Source organism: Phoenix dactylifera, unplaced genomic scaffold (genome assembly GCF_009389715.1).
Source record: "Phoenix dactylifera cultivar Barhee BC4 unplaced genomic scaffold, palm_55x_up_171113_PBpolish2nd_filt_p 000572F, whole genome shotgun sequence".
NCBI lineage: Eukaryota > Viridiplantae > Streptophyta > Magnoliopsida > Arecales > Arecaceae > Phoenix > Phoenix dactylifera.
Window position 1 is genome coordinate 165405 of NW_024067975.1, and position 17677 is coordinate 183081.

The following is a 17677-nucleotide window of genomic DNA, read 5'->3' on the forward strand; positions in this document are numbered from 1 at the left end:
TTGGAAGATGTCAATTTGATCATGCCTCCCATAGAATCCTCCATTGTAGTCATACAAGAATTTTATCAAACACCTTGTAGGCACAAAATCTTGCTCTAATACCACTTATTAGAAAAAACCCCTTCACTCGACAAACAATTTTCTTACCTTTTTGTGAGTAGAATGAGAATAATATAACAACTAATCAATGCAAGAACTACCAAAATTAAACCACAAGAAACACAAGCAAGAAACAACAATTTTTAGGTGGAAAAATCCTCCAATGTGAGAAAAAATTACCAGATCTAAGTTCACCTCAAATCTCCACTATCAACAGTAATGGGCTTACAAAGTATCTTTTATAGGCTAGGCTAGAGGATCATATACATCAAGAAACTCTTTCTTGGATCAAAAACAAAGAACTGACATAAAATTTAATAATAAAATGAGAACAATCTCACCGAGTGTAGCTTTGCACAAAGTTCTTCTTTCTCTTGAGATGCCTTGAATAAAATCTTCACCTCCTTCTTGAGATGGATTCTACAAGCACTTCACCAAGGAGGCTCCTCAATTTTTCTTCTTTTTCACCCTCCAATAAAATAAATCCTAACTCTTCTTTTCCTCTTTTTGTTTTTTTTTTCTCACTTAGCTGGGTCCCACCTCACATAAGGTGGGACTCAGCCAACAGTTGGTGGGAGCAAGGGCTGTTCGGCTGGTAAATGAAAGAACTTTAATTGCTTGCTGTGACCGTCTCGTTGCCATGATTTCATTCATCCACTCCAGCGCTTGCTGTTCCATCTCGTATACAACCGATGTGGGTGACACAGCTGCTGACGGCCTTCGAAAGAGGAAAAGATATTATAGCTATTCTCAGTCAAGTCCGGAACTAAAAGTTTAAACAAGGGTTGTTTTCAACAGCCATCTTTTCCTACGTGGCATGCAAACTATGCATATACTGGTCAATGAGAATTTTAAAATGGCGATAGTTACCAACTAGGATCAATAAATATGTATAAAAGTCCATGGAGAGATCACCTTCATTTGCTTAAAATCATAGATTATCCTAAAAACAATTATAGGGAGTGTCAAGAATATGATCAACATGTAACCATAATAGTTAATTATAGTCATACACCTGAAATTCACATTTTTTGAGTATTTGAGGGGTTAAAATTGTGACTGAAAAACGAGTAATATGGCAATGCTACGAGCGTCAATTCCTTATAACAGTTTCTTGAGTGCGTTTCCTCAGAAACCAGCTTCTTGAGATGAATCAACCGCACAATGTATATGATATAGTTTAATATCTGGGATCGTCACTTCAAGAGATAGTTAGAACACTAAGGTGACATAAATTCCATTCTTTTGTAGTCTCGATCTTTCTTGCATGTCGGCAATGCATCATTGGTTACAGAGAAAGTCATAAAACCTGTTGCTGGAAATTGGACCCGGGGGCAATCTTCGGTCGAGGAGAGGGAGCGGCGAGTTCTCACGGCGGGGCGGCGGTCCGTCGGCGGGCGGCGTCCTCCGTCTGGGGCGGTCGGAGAGAAGGGACGGCTGGCCCACGCGACGAGGCGGCGATCCGTCAGCTGGCGGCGTCCTCCGTCTGGGTGCCTGCACACGAGCCGGTGGCCGGGTTTTCCGGCGCCGGCCCTCCGACGCTCAAGTCAGGGAGGGGGCAAGTAGTGTAGAAAGGAGATGAACAGTGTCTGTAGAGTGCATCAATCTTCCAACCCCCTCCTGAGAGGCCAAGGCTCCCTTTTATAGGTGGGGGTCGGTTTACCTGCGATGTAACAAGGCGAAGCCGTAGTACGGCTTGGCATGTCGTTCGGGTCGGCGCACGGTCAGGCGGATCATTGCACTGATGTCGGCGGTGAGGGCGTCGTACAGCCCGAACTAGCACGCTATCAGGCGAATTATTGCATTGGTGTCGGAGGTATGGCCGAGATCGGAGACTTATCATAGTTGACTAGACTCTGCTGGGCTGATTTGCCGTGGAGAGCTGAGAGTCCGTAGATGACAGGAGCCATGCGCATTTATTGTGGAGTAAGCCGGAGATCCGCATTTATTGTGGAGTAAGCCGGAGATCTGCATTTATTGTAGAGTAAGCCGGAGATCCGCATTTATTGTGGAGTAAGCCGGAGATCCGCATTTATTGTGGAGTAAGCCGGAGAGTTACAGCGACCATGCGCAATAAATGCCAGAGGGGCGTCAGGGTATGGTCCTCGGCCAGACCTCAGAGGCGCACGGCCGTAGTAGGTGGCTGACAAGAGTAGACCTCGAACATCGGGGTTTTTCTTAGGTCGGAGGTCTCGAGGTCGGTCGTCTTGAGGTCGGGCGTTCCGAAGTCGGACGCCGACTTCGGCCGTCCGGGGTCGGAAGTTGTACGGCTTCTTAGGGGCATTTATGTCATTTGGGAAAAAATCTTATTCTCCCCAACACTACCCCCGACTTCCGAGTTCGAGCGACTTGTGGGCTCGGACGTGGGAAGTAAAGTCTGTCACTAAGGTTGGGGGGTGAGTCACGTCCGCCCCCTTGCGCTTCTCGGAGCTTTCATGGTGAAATCTGCGCCCTTTAGCGTCTCGAGGCTGCTTTATTCAGTGAGCTTATGATGAAGCTCGTATCATTACGCTTCTTGAAGCGGAGGTGGCGTCCCTTGAATCGCCAGGATCGCTTTACGGCGGATTAATGATGGGGGTCCTCGAGCTCGTCTAGGCGGTGCCTCGATCCCGTAATCGAGGCTTCTCGCTCATTAATGAGTGTGCCGTTACGGGGTTTAAAACGGACACGCGGCGTGACCCAAGGTCGGACGCTTCCGATTTCGTGTTACTGGATCATAATTCCGGAGAGGTGGAGGCCACATCGAGGCTCCACGTGTCCCAGATCTTATTAAATGAGGGGAGCGGGGGCGGCGTCCGCTCGTTCCTCAAGATGATTTGATTTTGCGGACCCATGATGAGGCCCCGAGATCCGACGGGACAACGCTTCGATTTCGTACCCGATTTATTAATCCGGAGTGAATACGGTGCCTCGGCTTCCGAGGTCGACACGTGGCGCAACCCGATCGGGGGATGGGAACCGACCCCGTCGATCTGGGCCGTCAGGAGGGTCTATATAAACCCCTCGAGGTTGCCCTAAAGGTCTTGTTTGGCTGTTTCTCATTTTCGTTATCTTTCTCCCTTACTTCCTTCCTCAACCGAACCTTGCCGTCGGTGCCCGGAGCGATTTCCGGCGATGTCCAGTAGGTTTTCACCCTGTTTTCACTAGGGTTTCCTCTTTTCTTCTCCTCCCCAGCTTCCATTTTCTGCTTTTAACTTTTATTTCGTTCTTTTGTGGGAATGGGTTTAGGCCCCGAAGAAGTTGGGTCGAGCTTGTTGGGGGAGGAGTTGGAGTTGATCCGCTCCCGTTTTTTCTTCCAGCCCGGGTTTCGCCTTGAGACCGCGGGGCCAGAAGACAGGGTGACGCAGCCGCCCCCAGGTCGGATCGCGGTCTACCGCGAGACACTGTGGGCTGACTTGCGCTTTCCCGCCCACGAGTTTGTGAGCAACCTGCTGGCCGAGTACCAGCTCGTTCCGGCGCAGTTGGCTCCGAACTCGTGGAGGACCATAATCGGGTTCTTATCCCTGTGCCTCGGGCATGGGATCCCGATCTCGGTAGGCCCTTTCCGCCGGTGTTTTCTGTTAAAGAAGAACCTGGCGGACGCAGGGTGGCTATACTTCGCCTTTCGGGGCGGTATGTCACTCTTCCAGGGTGCCCCTTCCTCGATTCACGAGTGGAAGGGGAAATTTTTCTTCCTGGCGTCCGAGGCGCCTTGGGGGTTCGACCCGAGGTGGGGGGACCCTCGGTTGAAGACCCTCAATAAGCTCTCCGAGCCCTCGAGGAGGGAGCTGAGGACCCTGGACTCTGTGCGAGCCCTCGGGAGGGGCAACGACCTGACCGAGCTCCTGCGGGAGGACGCCCTGGCGAGCGTAGGTCTGAGTTCGGCGCGCCCCGAGGGTAAGGGTGGTTACATTATTTTATTTTTTCTTCGTTCTTTGCTTTCACTGCCACTGGTCTGACACTTAACGAAATTTTGATTTCAGATATTCCCCGCCTGCCGACCAGCAACACATCACTTTTTTCTCGCCTGAGAAGGCGAGAAGCCGAGGCCGGGGGAGCCGCGCCCCAGCCTCGGAAGAGGGCGAGGACGGACGGCGCTTCTACGTCGGCCGGGAGGAGTGGCCCCGAGGCGGGGGCCTCTGCAGCCGAGCCGAGGCGGGCGCGGGTCGCCAGCGACGCGGGCCCATCGGCCCTTCCTTGCCCTGCCCCCCTTGCCCAGCGGGGGGAGTCGTCCATGGCCCGGCCGCAGCAGCCAGAACCTGGGCCTGCCCGAGGCCCCGAAGCGAGCGGCTCCGGGACCTCGGGCTCGATCGTGCCGAGCTCTTCCCGGGCTTTCCGAGAAGAGTCAGTCGAGCCGGACTCCCCTATTCCCGAGGGGAGTTCGGCCTTTCGTAATGCCGAGGTCGCACGCTCCGTGTTGCGGCGTGCGATGCTCCCAGCGGACCGGGCCGAGTTCCGGAACATTCCGCTGGAGGAGGTCGTCAACGGCGCCTATTACAACACTGCCCGAGTAAGTTTCTTTCCTTGATTGCCTTGAGTCATTGGCGAGTTCATATGCTTTTCAACTCACGATATCTTCGTTCCTTTCTTTTCAGCATGTCCACGAGCTCGACGCCTTGGTGTTTATCGCCCAAGGCTGTCAAGAGGAGGCCTGGCGGCTCGGCCAACAGTTGGAGCCGGCCAAGAAGAAAGTCGCCGAGCTGGAGGCGGCATTGGCCGATGCCGAGGCTCCGAGGACGGCCACCGAGGCCGAGCGCCTTGCTATGGCGGGGGCGCTTGAGGAGGAGAGGGCGGCTCACGCCCTGACCAGGTCGGCCATGCGCGGTACGGAGGCGCGCTTGGGGGAGGTCCAGGCCGAGGTCGCGGCCCTCAAGTATGAGGACGGGGTCTCCCGCCTCCGAATCGAGCAACTTGAGGCCCGGGAGAGGAGGGCACTCGAACGAGCCGAACATGCCGTGGAACTCTTCAAAGAGTCGCAAGAGTTCCGCGACATGTTGGAGGAGGAGACGGTGGACGGTTTCCTCCGGGGCTTCGAGAACTTCCGGGTGCAGATGCGCCGGTACTGCCCTCAGTACGACCTTTCGACGGTCCGTCCGAGGGAGGACCTGGGCTAGGGGTCCGACGTGGAAGCCCTTCCCGCCATCCTGACATCCGAGGCGGGAATATATGAACAAGACCCCGCCGAGCCTTCGACGGGGGTGGCCTAGGCGGACGGTGTCGTGGAGGCGGCTCCAGCGGCCGAGGTGGACGCCGTCCCGGAGCCGGTGCCCGAAGCTCCTGCCCCCGACCCCGAGCCTGTTCCGGATGAAGATCATGAGGTCATCAATGTGCCGGACGACCCCCCGGATGTTGCTCCCGCCGCTTAGGACTTAGCGTATTTTTCTTTTCTTTTTCGTTGTATCCGGGGTCGGCCCTTGAGTGGCCGACTTCCAATTTTGTAATTGGCCTTCCGGCCCTTTGTTAATGAAAAGATATTTTTGTCATTCCGTGTTCATCTTTCCCTCTGTTGTCGTGAATGAGGCTAGAGCTTTAGCTAACCGCCTCGACGACCTCTAACTTTGCATTTTAATTTCCGGGCTGCTTAACGAAGTTGCCCTCTTTTTCCGGGCTATGTCTTAGCCTTCTCGGGTTCCAGTCATTCCGACCAAAAGGAGCTCCGAGTCTTAGGTTTTTTAGAAAATTTCTCTAAGTCCTATAGCTCGGATCTGAGTGTCGTGAAAGTCATCACGTTTAGCCTTCAGGAAAATCTCAAGGGCTCGAGGTCGGGCCTTGGCCCTTTAAGTAAGACCGGACTAGGTCTGTGCGTGCTGCTATTCGGGGAGTTTAGCCGAATTTCCGAACTCGACTCCGAACCCCTCGTAGGGAGCGCGGGCTAATAAACAAGTTATTGCCGAAGGTTTTCGTAGTTATCGTTCTCGGATTCTGCCGAGATTTCGGTGAGCAAGGCCGGGATTTCCAGAGATTGCCTTGGTACCCGTGTTTGGCTAGTACACTCGTGGCCGGGACCACTTTCTCAGCCGGACGTCGGAGTTTACGTAGAAGAGCCGAGTTGGGCCCTAATTTATGAAGCCTTTGTACAAATTGCGGAGACTTGACGATCGGAGCATACATAGCGTAGTTAGGGGGTCGGTCTTAAGCCGACCTATTGGAGAAGCCCGGCTTTGGGGCGTGATAAGACTCCAACGTTGAGATTCCGCTCAGCAGTATGTAGATAAAATTTGACAAGGAGGGCGTCTAGTTAGACGTACCTCTTGCATTCTCGGAGTTATGCTTCGCATGGTGGAGTAGGTTGCCTCCTTTCCTCGTCGACCTCCGGAGTCATTTTGACTTAAAGGGGGGCTCGGGTTTCTCACGGACCCAACAGCGCCCACCGAGGTTGAGAGGATTTGGCGAGGCTTTATTGAATTGTAGCTCTCTACGAGGTCGAGGGAGTTTCAGACCCCATGGTAGGACCTCGGGCGCCTCAACCTTGGTCGAGGGATCTTGCGTCAGGTCGGCGAGTCCGTGGACGCTTTGCTGACCTGTGGTGCCTCCCGAGGTCGAGGGAGTTTGGGACTCTACGGTCGACCCTCGGGGCATCCCGACCTTAGTCGAGGGATCGTTCGTCAGGTCGGCGGGTCTGGGCACGCTCTACCGACCTGCGACGCTTCCCGAGGTCGAGGGAGTCTGGTTCTCTACGGTCGACCCTCGGGGCATCCCGACCTTAGTCGAGGAACAGCTCGCTTCGGGGATCGGGGATCGTCGACCACTCCCGGGGGTCCACTTCGTGGCGCCCCGGGTGGAGCCACCCTTTCCACCCCTTACGGCTTCTTTCCGAGGTCGAGGGAGTCTGGTTCTCTACGGTCGACCCTCGGGGCATCCCGACCTTAGTCGAGGGATCGTTCGTCAAGTCGGCGGGTCTGGGCACGCTCTACCGACCTGCGACGCTTCCCGAGGTCGAGGGAGTCTGGTTCTCTACGGTCGACCCTCGGGGCATCCCGACCTTAGTCGAGGGATCGCTCGCTTCGGGGATCGGGGATCGTCGACCGCTCCCGGGGGTCCACTTTGTGGCGCCCCGGGTGGAGCCACCCTTTCCACCCCTTACGGCGCCTTCCCGAGGTCGAGGGAGTCTGGTTCTCTACGGTCGACCCTCGGGGCATCCCGACCTTAGTCGAGGTAGGAGAACGAGCCGAGCTCGTCTGGTCAGAGAGGACCGTGCTCATAGGTGGAAGTTGATGGAGAACGAGCCGAGCTCGTCTGGTCAGAGAGGACCGTGCTCATAGGTGGAAGTTGATGGAGAACGAGCCGAGCTCGTCTGGTCAGAGAGGACCGTGCTCATAGATGGAAGTTGATGGAGAACGAGCCGAGCTCGTCTGGTCAGAGAGGACCGTACTCATATCTTGACGTCTCGAACATCCCTATAGCCGGGGCATCCCGACGTCTCGGGGCATCCCGACGAACCGGGGCATTCTGACCTTAGTCGAGGGAATTTCGCGCCAAGTCGATGTTTCGTCGTCCTACGATTCTTTCCGAGGTTGAGGGAGTTTGGGACTCTACGGTCGAGCCTCGAGGCATCCCGATTTTGGCCGGGGAATCTGAGGATCACAGACGACCCAATATTAGAAGAGAATTACAGCCATCAAGATAAGAGAATTGTTTGCGAAAAGGAAGCTGAGTCCATTGTCCTGATTGTCTTGAACCCCTAGGGGTTTTACTGGTAGTACATTCGTAGATTCTGGGAGTTCCAGCTTCGCGGGATCAGGGTCCCCTCTAGGGACTTTAATTTATACGCCCCTGGTCGTTGTACCCGGGCGATCTGATACGGCCCTTCCCAATTTGGGGCGAGCTTTCCTTGCTCAGTCGGTTGAGAAGCCTCGGCTCTCCTGAGGACGAGGTCCCCCACTTTGAAGAGCTTGGGCTTGACTCTAGAGTTGTAGTATTGGGCCGTTCGCTGTTGGTATCTCGCCATGCGGACCCGGGCAACCTCTCTTGTCTCTTCGACGAGGTCCAAGTTGCTCCTGAGCTGGGAAGAATTGGTGTCGGGGTCGTAATGCTCCACCCTTGGAGAAGGCAGGCCGATCTCCAACGAGATGACGGCCTCAGTGCCGTATGCTAGGTTGAAGGGGGTCTCTCCTGTGGGCAGTCGGAACGTGGTCCGGTACGCCCAAAGGACATTATACAAGTCCTCGACCCACTGTCCTTTGGACCGATCAAGCCTAGCCTTGAGCCCCTGCAAAATAGTGCGGTTAGTTACCTCAGTTTCCCCGTTTGTCTGGGGGTGAGCGACTGAGGTGAAACGGTGATCAATGCCGAGCTCAGAGCAAAATTCCCTGAAATGAACATTGTCAAATTGTCGACCATTGTCAGATATAAGGATACGGGGTAGTCCGAATCTGCAGATTATGGACTTCCACACGAAGTCTCGCATCTTTTGCTCGGTGATCCGGGCGACGGGTTCGGCCTCGACCCATTTGGTGAAGTAGTCGATGGAGACGACCAGGAACTTTCTCTGTCCGGTGGCCAGGGGAAAGGGCCCCAGGATGTCGATCCCCCATTGGGCAAACGGCCAGGGGGCGATGATGGAGGTCAGCAGAGCTGAAGGTCGGCGCTGGACATTGGCGTTTCGTTGGCACCGATCGCACTTCCGGACGAAATCCGTTGCATCCTTCCGGAGTGTGGGCCAATAATATCCTTGTCGCAGGACCTTATGGGCTAATGCCCGACCCCCCAGGTGATTTCCGCAGATCCCTTCATGGACCTCTCGGAGGGCATAGTCCGCCTCGGAGGGGCGGAGGCATCTGAGAAGGGGAGAAGTAAATGATCGCCGGTAGAGTCTATTCTCGTATAAGACATACCGGGGGGCCTGGCGCTTGATTCGGCGAGCTTCCGTCTCGTCGTGAGGTAGGGTTCCGTCCTGAAGGTAGCAGACGAGCCCATCGATCCAGCTTGGCTCGGAGTCGATGCACATGGTGGGCTCGGGTTCCTCCGTGCTGGGGATCCGAAGATACTCGAGCGCTGTTCCCTTGGGAAGCTCGCTCATGCGGGAGGTTGCCAATTTGGATAGCTGGTCTGCCCTGAGGTTTTCCGCTCTGGGGATGTATTGAATATTGAAAGAATTCAGGGCAGATATGAGTTCCCGCACCTTTTGGAGATACTTTTGCATGGATGGCTCTTTAGCTCCAAAATCTCCTTGGACCTGGTTCACCACCAGCTGGGAGTCACTGAAGGCCGTCAGGTCTTCCACTCTTAGTTCTTTCGCCAGCTTGAGCCCGGCGATGAGAGCCTCATACTTGGCCTCATTGTTCGAGGCCGGAAATTCGAGGCGCAAAGCTTGCTCGGCCACCACTCCGTCTGGACTGGTGAGGATAAGTCCGGCCCCGCTACCCCCCGAGGTCGAAGACCCATCCGAGTGCAGGACCCATGGCTGCCTCGGGGCCTCCTCTACGGATTCGGGTGGCCTCTCGGGGTTGTCCGGAAGGGTGCACTCCACGATGAAGTCGGCGAGTATCTGAGCTTTGATAGCCGGCCTGGGCCGATATTCGAGGTCAAATTCTCCGAGCTCGACCGCCCATTTGGCGATCCTCCTGCACGATCCGACCTCTGCAATATTTGCTTCATAGGCTGGTTGGTCAATATAGCTATCGTGTGGGCTTGGAAGTAAGGCCTGAGTCTCCGAGCCGAGATGATGAGAGCGAAGATGGTCTTCTCAAGTTTAGAATATCGGGTCTCAGGATCCCTGAGAACCCGGCTGGTGTAATAGACCGGCTTTTGGAGCTTGTCCTCTTTCCGGACGAGGACTGAGCTTACTGCAGCTGGGGAGACGGCCAGATATAAGTAAAGGACCTCGCCTTTCTGGGGCTTGGTGAGCAGCGGGGGAGAGGCCAGAAGGCTCCGAAGCTCTTCAAAGGCCTGCTGGCATTCTTCTGTCCACCGGAAGTCTTTCGGCCGTTTGAGGCTCTTGAAGAAGGGGAGGCATCGCTCGGCTGACCGAGAGACGAACCTTCCCAGGGCGGCAACCCGCCCCGCGAGCCGTTGCACCTCCTTAACTGTCTTTGGAGGCGACATCTCTTGCAGTGCTCGGATTTTCTCCGGGTTGGCTTCAATTCCGCGCTGGGTCACTATGAAACCCAGGAACTTGCCCGAGGTGACCCCGAACGCGCACTTCGCCGGATTGAGTTTCATTTGGTACCTTCTGAGCTTGGCGAATGTCTCGTTGAGATCGGCTATGTGGTGTTCCGCCGCTCGGCTCTTTACCAGCATGTCGTCCACATAGACTTCCATGTTCCGGCCAATCTGGTCTTTAAAAATTTGGCTGACCAGTCTCTGATAGGTGGCCCCAGCGTTTTTCAGGCCGAAGGGCATCACCTTGTAGCAGTAGGTGCCCTTGTCGGTGATGAAGGCCGTCTTCTCCTCGTCTTCTGGCGCCATTCGGATTTGATTGTATCCTGAAAAGGCGTCCATAAAAGTTAGCAGTTGGTGTCCTGAAGTGGAGTCGACGAGCTGGTCGATGCTCGGGAGGGGGAAGCTGTCTTTTGGGCAGGCCTTGTTCAAGTCGGTGTAGTCCACGCACATACGCCATTTTCCGTTGGCCTTCTTTACGAGGACTATGTTGGCGAGCCAGTCCGGGTAGGAGACCTCCCGGATGAAACCGGCTCCGAGGAGCTTGTCCACCTCTTCAGCTGCAGCCCGTTGTCATTCCGGAGCAGAGCCTCTTTTCTTCTGCTTCACAGGCCTGCTGGTCGGCCTTACCTGGAGTCGGTGGACCATGACTCCAGGGTCAATTCCCGGCACGTCCGCAGGCGACCAGGCGAAGATGTCAGCGTTGTCCCGCAGGAAGCTGACAAGGCAATCCCTCTCGCGGGCGCCGAGGCCGGAGCCGACCTGCACAGTTAGCTCAGGAAAATTTTCTTGTAGTGGGATTTGAATAAGGAGCTCACCGGGCTCTACTTGCTTCTTCCAGAGGGTGTCCCTCGCATCGAGGGTTTCTATGGGCAGCGAAGGGCCCATCGGGTGGTCCGGCGCCTCGGCTGGTTGCTTTACTGTGTGGGCCGCCATGTAGCATTGCTTGGCGACCAGCTGGTCTCCGCGGACCTCGCCTACTCCTTGGTCGGTGGGGAACCGCATGAGCAAATGGCGAGTTGAAACCACGGCTCGAAGGGCATTTAGCCCTGGGCGCCCAAGGATGGCGTTGTAGACCGAGGGCAGACGGACCACCAGGAGGTCCATCCTCACAGTGCTCTCCCGGGGGGCGAGGCCGACTGTGACAAGGAAGCTAGCCTCACCTTCAACCGGGACTGCATCTCCGGTAAACCCAACCAACGGGGCATTGACTCTCCGGAGATGCCCTTCTGTCAATCCCATTTTTTGGTAGGCATGATAATACAAAATGTTGGCTGAGCTTCCATTGTCAACTAGGACACGCTTTACATCAAACCTATTTACAATCATAGAGATGACCACAGCGTCATCATGGGGGGTTTCGACCCCTTCTAAGTCCTCGTCCCAGAACGAGATGACTTCACCAGTACGTGGGCGCTTTGGGGGTGCTCCCTGGGCGGCCGTTCCTGCCGAGGCCCGCCCGATCATGTTGATGGTGCCGGCGATGGGCCTGTTGTCGCCCGGATTTTCGGTTGGTGCGACATTCTCCGCCGGCCTCCTTTCCTCAGGTCGGTTCCTCACGAACCGGTTGAGTACTCCCCGTCGGATGAGTGCTTCTATCTCATCCCGGAGTTGGTAGCAGTCCTCCGTGTCGTGCCCACGATCTCGGTGGAAGCGGCAATACTTCCTGGGATTCCGGGGGAATCCCGTGTCTCGCATAGGAGGCGGGGGTCGGAAGAAGTCCCGACCCTCGATTTCCATCAGGATTTCGGCCCGGGGAGCGTTGACGGATGTGTAGTTCTCGTACTTTCTCGGGTACGTCCGAGGCCGTGGTGGGGACCTCGGCCGAGGAGGGGTCCTTTGCTGAGATCGCCTCTGCTGTCGGGGCGGACTTCTCAGTCTGGGGAGGTTCTTCTCTCGGCGGGGGGATCGGCTCCTTTGTCGGCCGCGCTCCTCGCGGCGTTTCTTCTGCTTCTTGGAGGCGGGCTCAATTGCCCCCCGCCTGGATGCAACTGCCTCCTCGGCCTTGGCATACTTCCGGGCTCGGGCCAACATTTCAGTGAAGTCGGCCGGGAAACTCTTCTCGATAGAGAAGAGGAATCGGTAGGAGCGAACTCCAGTCTTCAGAGCCGACATAGCCATCGACTGGTCTAGCTCGCGAACCTCCCATGTGGCGGCGGTGAAGCGGTCCAGGTACTCCTTGAGGGGCTCCCCCTCTTTCTGTTTGATGTCGAGGAGGGAGTCTGACGTCCGTCGCTGGCGCCGGCTGGCAGCGAAGTTGGTGGCGAACTGCCTGCCGAGCTGCTCAAAAGAGGACACCGTATTCGGCTTCAGTCCAGAAAACCAAAGCCGAGCGGTCCCTCGGAGGGTCGCTGGGAAGGCCTTGCAGAGTATGGCCTCCGAGGACCCTTGTAGGGCCATGAGGGCCCGATAGCTCTCCAGGTGGTTGAGAGGGTCGGTCGTCCCGTTGTAGGGTTCCACCTGAGGCATTTTGAACCTCGCGGGAACCGGCTCATCCTCGATCTGGCGGGAGAAGGGGGACTTGGTGGTGAACTCAAAGTCTCCCTCTTGTCTTGCCTTCTTGCTGTGGAGCGCCGCAATCTGACGCTCCAGATGCTCAACTTTCCGGTCGAGCTCCCCCACCCGTGGGATTGTCGCTGTGGTTTGCGCCGGCTCACGGTGATCTGGGGCTGACTCTGCCTCAGAAAGTTGGGGTCTCCGATCGAAACCTTCTCCCGGTAACTCCCTCCGGGGAGAAGCTCGTTCTCCGTTGTTGGCTCTAGAAGAGCCATGCAAGTTTTGGCTTGGAAAAACCGGGCCGTTGGGGAGACACTTCGGCGGGGCCTGAGCCCGTGGGGGGAGCGTAGGTAAGGCTTCCTCGCGCCGCAGACTCTGAACGGCGGCGGCCAGGGCCTGGACTTGCTGTACCAAGGCGTCGAACTGTTCCGGCTGGACCTGAGGAACTGGGTCAGCCGGAGTTGGAGAATTCTGGACAGAGTGTCCAGGGCTTTGCGGGGGACGCCGGGAGATGTTAGAGGCTCCCTTACTTCTCAACTTCATGACTGCTACTCGGTCCCTTCCTCTAGCGCCAACTGTTGCTGGAAATTGGACCCGGGGCAATCTTCGGTCGAGGAGAGGGAGCGGCGAGTTCTCACGGCGGGGCGGCGGTCCGTCGGCGGGCGGCGTCCTCCGTCTGGGGCGGTCGGAGAGAAGGGACGGCTGGCCCACGCGACGAGGCGGCGATCCGTCAGCTGGCGGCGTCCTCCGTCTGGGTGCCTGCACACGAGCCGGTGGCCGGGTTTTCCGGCGCCGGCCCTCCGACGCTCAAGTCAGGGAGGGGGCAAGTAGTGTAGAAAGGAGATGAACAGTGTCTGTAGAGTGCATCAATCTTCCAACCCCCTCCTGAGAGGCCAAGGCTCCCTTTTATAGGCGGGGGTCGGTTTACCTGCGATGTAACAAGGCGAAGCCGTAGTACGGCTCGGCATGTCGTTCGGGTCGGCGCACGGTCAGGCGGATCATTGCACTGATGTCGGCGGTGAGGGCGTCGTACAGCCCGAACTAGCACGCTATCAGGCGAATTATTGCATTGGTGTCGGAGGTATGGCCGAGATCGGAGACTTATCATAGTTGACTAGACTCTGCTGGGCTGATTTGCCGTGGAGAGCTGAGAGTCCGTAGATGACAGGAGCCATGCACATTTATTGTGGAGTAAGCCGGAGATCCGCATTTATTGTGGAGTAAGCCGGAGATCCGCATTTATTGTGGAGTAAGCCGGAGATCCGCATTTATTGTGGAGTAAGCCGGAGAGTTACAGCGACCATGCGCAATAAATGCCAGAGGGGCGTCAGGGTATGGTCCTCGGCCAGACCTTAGAGGCGCACGGCCGTAGTAGGTGGCTGACAAGAGTAGACCTCGAACATCGGGGTTTTTCTTAGGTCGGAGGTCTCGAGGTCGGTCGTCTTGAGGTCGGGCGTTCCGAAGTCGGACGCCGACTTCGGCCGTCCGGGGTCGGAAGTTGTACGGCTTCTTAGGGGCATTTATGTCATTTGGAAAAAAAATCTTATTCTCCCCAACAAAACCTAATATAATTTTATGATTCTTTTAATTTTTTTCATGTGTTCAATTTGACAGTTTGGGCACTAATTACATGTGTCTCCCTATTGGATCAATTCTGATCCTTTCCATGAAGAGTAACAAAAAGTTATGGCTTGAAAGGTCAGTATGACCAAACCAACATCCCAACCAAGGAATTCAATTAACCGTTGAATGTGTTCTGATGGTCACCAGTTGATCACAGGTGCGACCTATATGTGGATATTGCCATCATATGATCATTCAAACACTAAACATAACCTTTGAATGATTGAAGGTGACTAGCTTAACCTTGCATATTGTGATTAAAAGAAGAAAAGACAATGCAGTATTCTGGTGAAAGAAAAGGTGGAACTGCGTACAGACAGTAGGTGCTTCTGGACTAATCCAAAGATCTACTTAAGGCTTAAGTGTCCCATTTTATACATTTGGAGTGCAACAAGAGAAGAGATACTGTCCATAAATTCAAACTATGAGGGGACATAGTTACTGCAGCTTAAAAGCATGGAAAGGCAACATCATCTTCACTGAAAAAGGTATGAGATTATGTGACAGGCCTACGTGCAATCTGGATCCATCGTTTAAGTTAATTAAACTAAGACCACAGATACAAACCTTGGATGGCTGGAAAGAATGACTCAGAGGCAACCTTAATTGCTCTCTCTGGTGGATGCCGCAATAACCTTGTATGAGAGACTGTTGCACTAGGGAAGGAGGCTTTCTTCCTTCTCTTATCCTTGCTAGCCTAAAAAATAGCCATATATCTAGCCTTGGAATTGTCTACATTATTAACTGAAAAAGTAATTAAAAAAAGCATATGTGAGGTATTTTTCTAATGCCTCAGAAGTTAGTTTAAATTTATTGGGCATTGTGGAGCCGAAACCAAGAGTTCTTAGTTCATATTCATCACCGAGAGCATACAATTTTGACTACACTCAGATTAGTACACTTTGGCATAACAATGGTTGGAGCAATACTATTAATCCTCAGAGCATTTTTTAACATACCACAATCCAACTCTTAAGGATGTTCTGAGCTTCTAGCGATTTCAAATTCTCTATAGGGTAGTTGGTCATTTTTCACCTCTTATACCAGCAGGTGTCTTCCAAAGGATATTGCTATTTTGCGGGCAAAAGCTTGCAGGTGGCCGTAATCCATCCATCTCTCTTTTCCCCGTGCAAGTATTTGGCAGCAATAATACAAGAAAAAGCCTGGTGATTATATTTGCTCCATTATATATATGCTAATATTAAAAGGAGAGACGGAAGGCCTTCCTAGGGGTGGCAAAATATGACCCGACCCGCCAATCCGACCCGTGTTCGACCCGCCATAAACAGGTTTGGGTTTGGCCTAAACAGGTTCGAATCGTAAACAGGTCGACCCGTTTAACCTGTTTATTAATTGGGTCGAATACGGGTTTTAGATGTCTGACCCGTTTAAACCGTTTAACCCGTTTAACTGTTGGGCAGGTTAAACAGGTCTAAACAGGTTAAACGGGTTAAACAGGTTAGACAGGTCTAAACAGGTTAAACGGGTCTAAACAGGTCTAAACAGGTCGGGTTGGGCATGTTAAACAGGTTGGGTTGGGCAGATTAAACAGGTCTAAACAGGTTAAACGGGTCAGGTTGGGCAAACAGGTTAAACAGGTCGGGTCGGGTTGGGTAAACAGATTATCTGTTTATTAAACAGGTTAAACGGGTCGGGTCGGGTTACCTGTTTAATAAACAGGTCAGGTTCAGGTTTGTAATTCCTGACCCGTTTAATAAATAGGTCGGATTCAGATTTATAGTTTTCTGACCCGACCTGTATTTGACCCGACCTGTTTATGCCTGACCCGACCCGATTGCCACCCCTAGGCCTTCCCACCTAAAGCTTGCTCATAAGATGAGATTCTCCTGCGCAAACCCAATCTTTTGATTAGATCTATAGTGATCGTGTATATATTGGCAGTATCTTCATTTCAATACCATATCAAGCCACATACCAAAAATCCATAATTTTAAAAATTTTAAAATTTAAATTTTAAATAGCATAAATTTAGAATTGATCTTAAGGATCTATTTATTATATCATTCTATTTTTGTATCATTTTAGTTATAATCTCTTATACATTCTCAATGACTACCTCATGAGATAGCTAAAAAAGTTTTCAACAGTATTTTCTCACATATAATCTTATGTTCCTGCAATACAAATCTCCACTGTGAACACACGCACAAACAGATATGCAGACTTCTTAAGAAATATATTTCCACTTTTCTTTTCCTTTTTTTTTGTGGTCGAATCTGGAATCTCTGCCCAACGGAGAATGAAGACAGAGAAACCTACTGACTTATCCACTGATGCTTACCTATGAAATATTGAGGAAGTTGTTCCAATAAATTTCAATACTATCTTGTAAGCTCATTCAATTGACTGCATCACAGCATAGCTATTACATGCATCAAACAATATATACGCATCAATCTTCCTATCCCAATTCCCAATCGGTGCACTGTATATCTTTGCACATATAAATCATCCCAAAGAATGCAAATATCAGAAAGAATAAAGAAAGATATTATCTAAACAAGCAAAAGGTATTAAAAAAGAATAAAAGTGCACGCCCCCAATGAACAAGGCTATCCTGCTCTTTTTTATTTTTTTTGTTGCAGGAAAAGGTCTAAATTAATGAACAGGTTAACCTAATATGCATCTGATCTCCACCCACTAAAGAACGCCATAATTAATACAAGGAGCTAATGTTGCGGTGATTCTAATCCCCTAAGAACTTACGCAGCTCGTCCAAGGTTGGCGCTCCCATGGGCTCCCTCTCTTGCACCCGTGTGGCTGGCGCTGGATCGTTTCCTCGCTCTCGTCCCCCTCCTGCCGGACCAATAGATTCTTGAGCCCTCCCGGTCTTACGTCCGGAGCCGCTGGGGTCCTCAGATGCCTTCGCCGCCACCGTCGTCGAGTCCTTCCCGGTGAGGCTCTGGACGATGGATTTGAAGTGGCTGGCGTCCGTTTCCACGAACTGGGTCTCAATTATCCTCACCTTCGTTCCCTCGCTCGACATCGAATAGAGGAGTAGTGGAACTCCTTTTGTTCTGATGATTAGATGATGGGAGTCATGTAGCCTCTCTCTCCCTCTCTGTCTCTCTCTCTCCCTCTCTCTCTGTGTGTGTGTCTCTGTGCGTGTGATAAAATATCATCAGGAGGATTGGACCAGAGACGACCAACAGAGAATGGTCAGCAAATCGTGCCCAAAAGAATAGTCAACTCGTTAGTCTGGTCCCATACCCAATCGTAATAGAACCGGACAAGTTTTAAACTGACAACTTCGTCTCTGAAGAAGACAAAACCGGCTTTGCCTTGGAAAAAAAAAAAAAAAAAAAGAAAAAAAAGAAAAGAGACAAAGCTGGACTTTTTTATAAAAGAAAAGTCGTATGTT

The 17677-nt window shown here is 53.1% G+C and overlaps 1 protein-coding gene across 2 annotated transcripts; it reads right to left on the minus strand.

Annotated features, from left to right (window-relative positions):
* Positions 1-311: 311 nt before the first annotated feature.
* LOC108511925 (VQ motif-containing protein 10-like) lies at positions 312-17427 on the minus strand. 2 transcript variants are annotated; one of them, XM_026800517.2, is made up of 2 exons: positions 17023-17427; positions 312-817 (listed from the first exon to the last, which is right to left on the minus strand). In XM_026800517.2, the coding sequence occupies exons 1-2, from the start codon at positions 17300-17302 to the stop codon at positions 750-752; spliced, it is 348 nt and encodes a 115-aa protein (XP_026656318.2). In that variant the 5' UTR covers positions 17303-17427; the 3' UTR covers positions 312-749. The 2 variants fall into 2 exon arrangements, with proteins under 2 accessions (XP_026656318.2, XP_038975485.1); XM_039119557.1 differs by lacking the exon at positions 312-817 and adding an exon at positions 16102-16142 and having other exon boundaries at positions 17023-17426.
* Between the last annotated feature and the right edge of the window lie 250 nt (positions 17428-17677).

What these genes read in the sequence shown, in the direction of transcription:
- LOC108511925 (XM_026800517.2), bottom strand. Translation starts at nt 17,302, where the DNA reads ATGTCGAGCGAGGGAACGAAGGTGAGGATAATTGAGACCCAGTTCGTG. An exon ending in GCCAACCTTGGACGAGCTGC is followed by an intron (nt 818 to 17,022) that starts GTAAGTTCTTAG and finishes CCTCTTTCGAAG; the next exon opens with GCCGTCAGCAGCTGTGTCAC.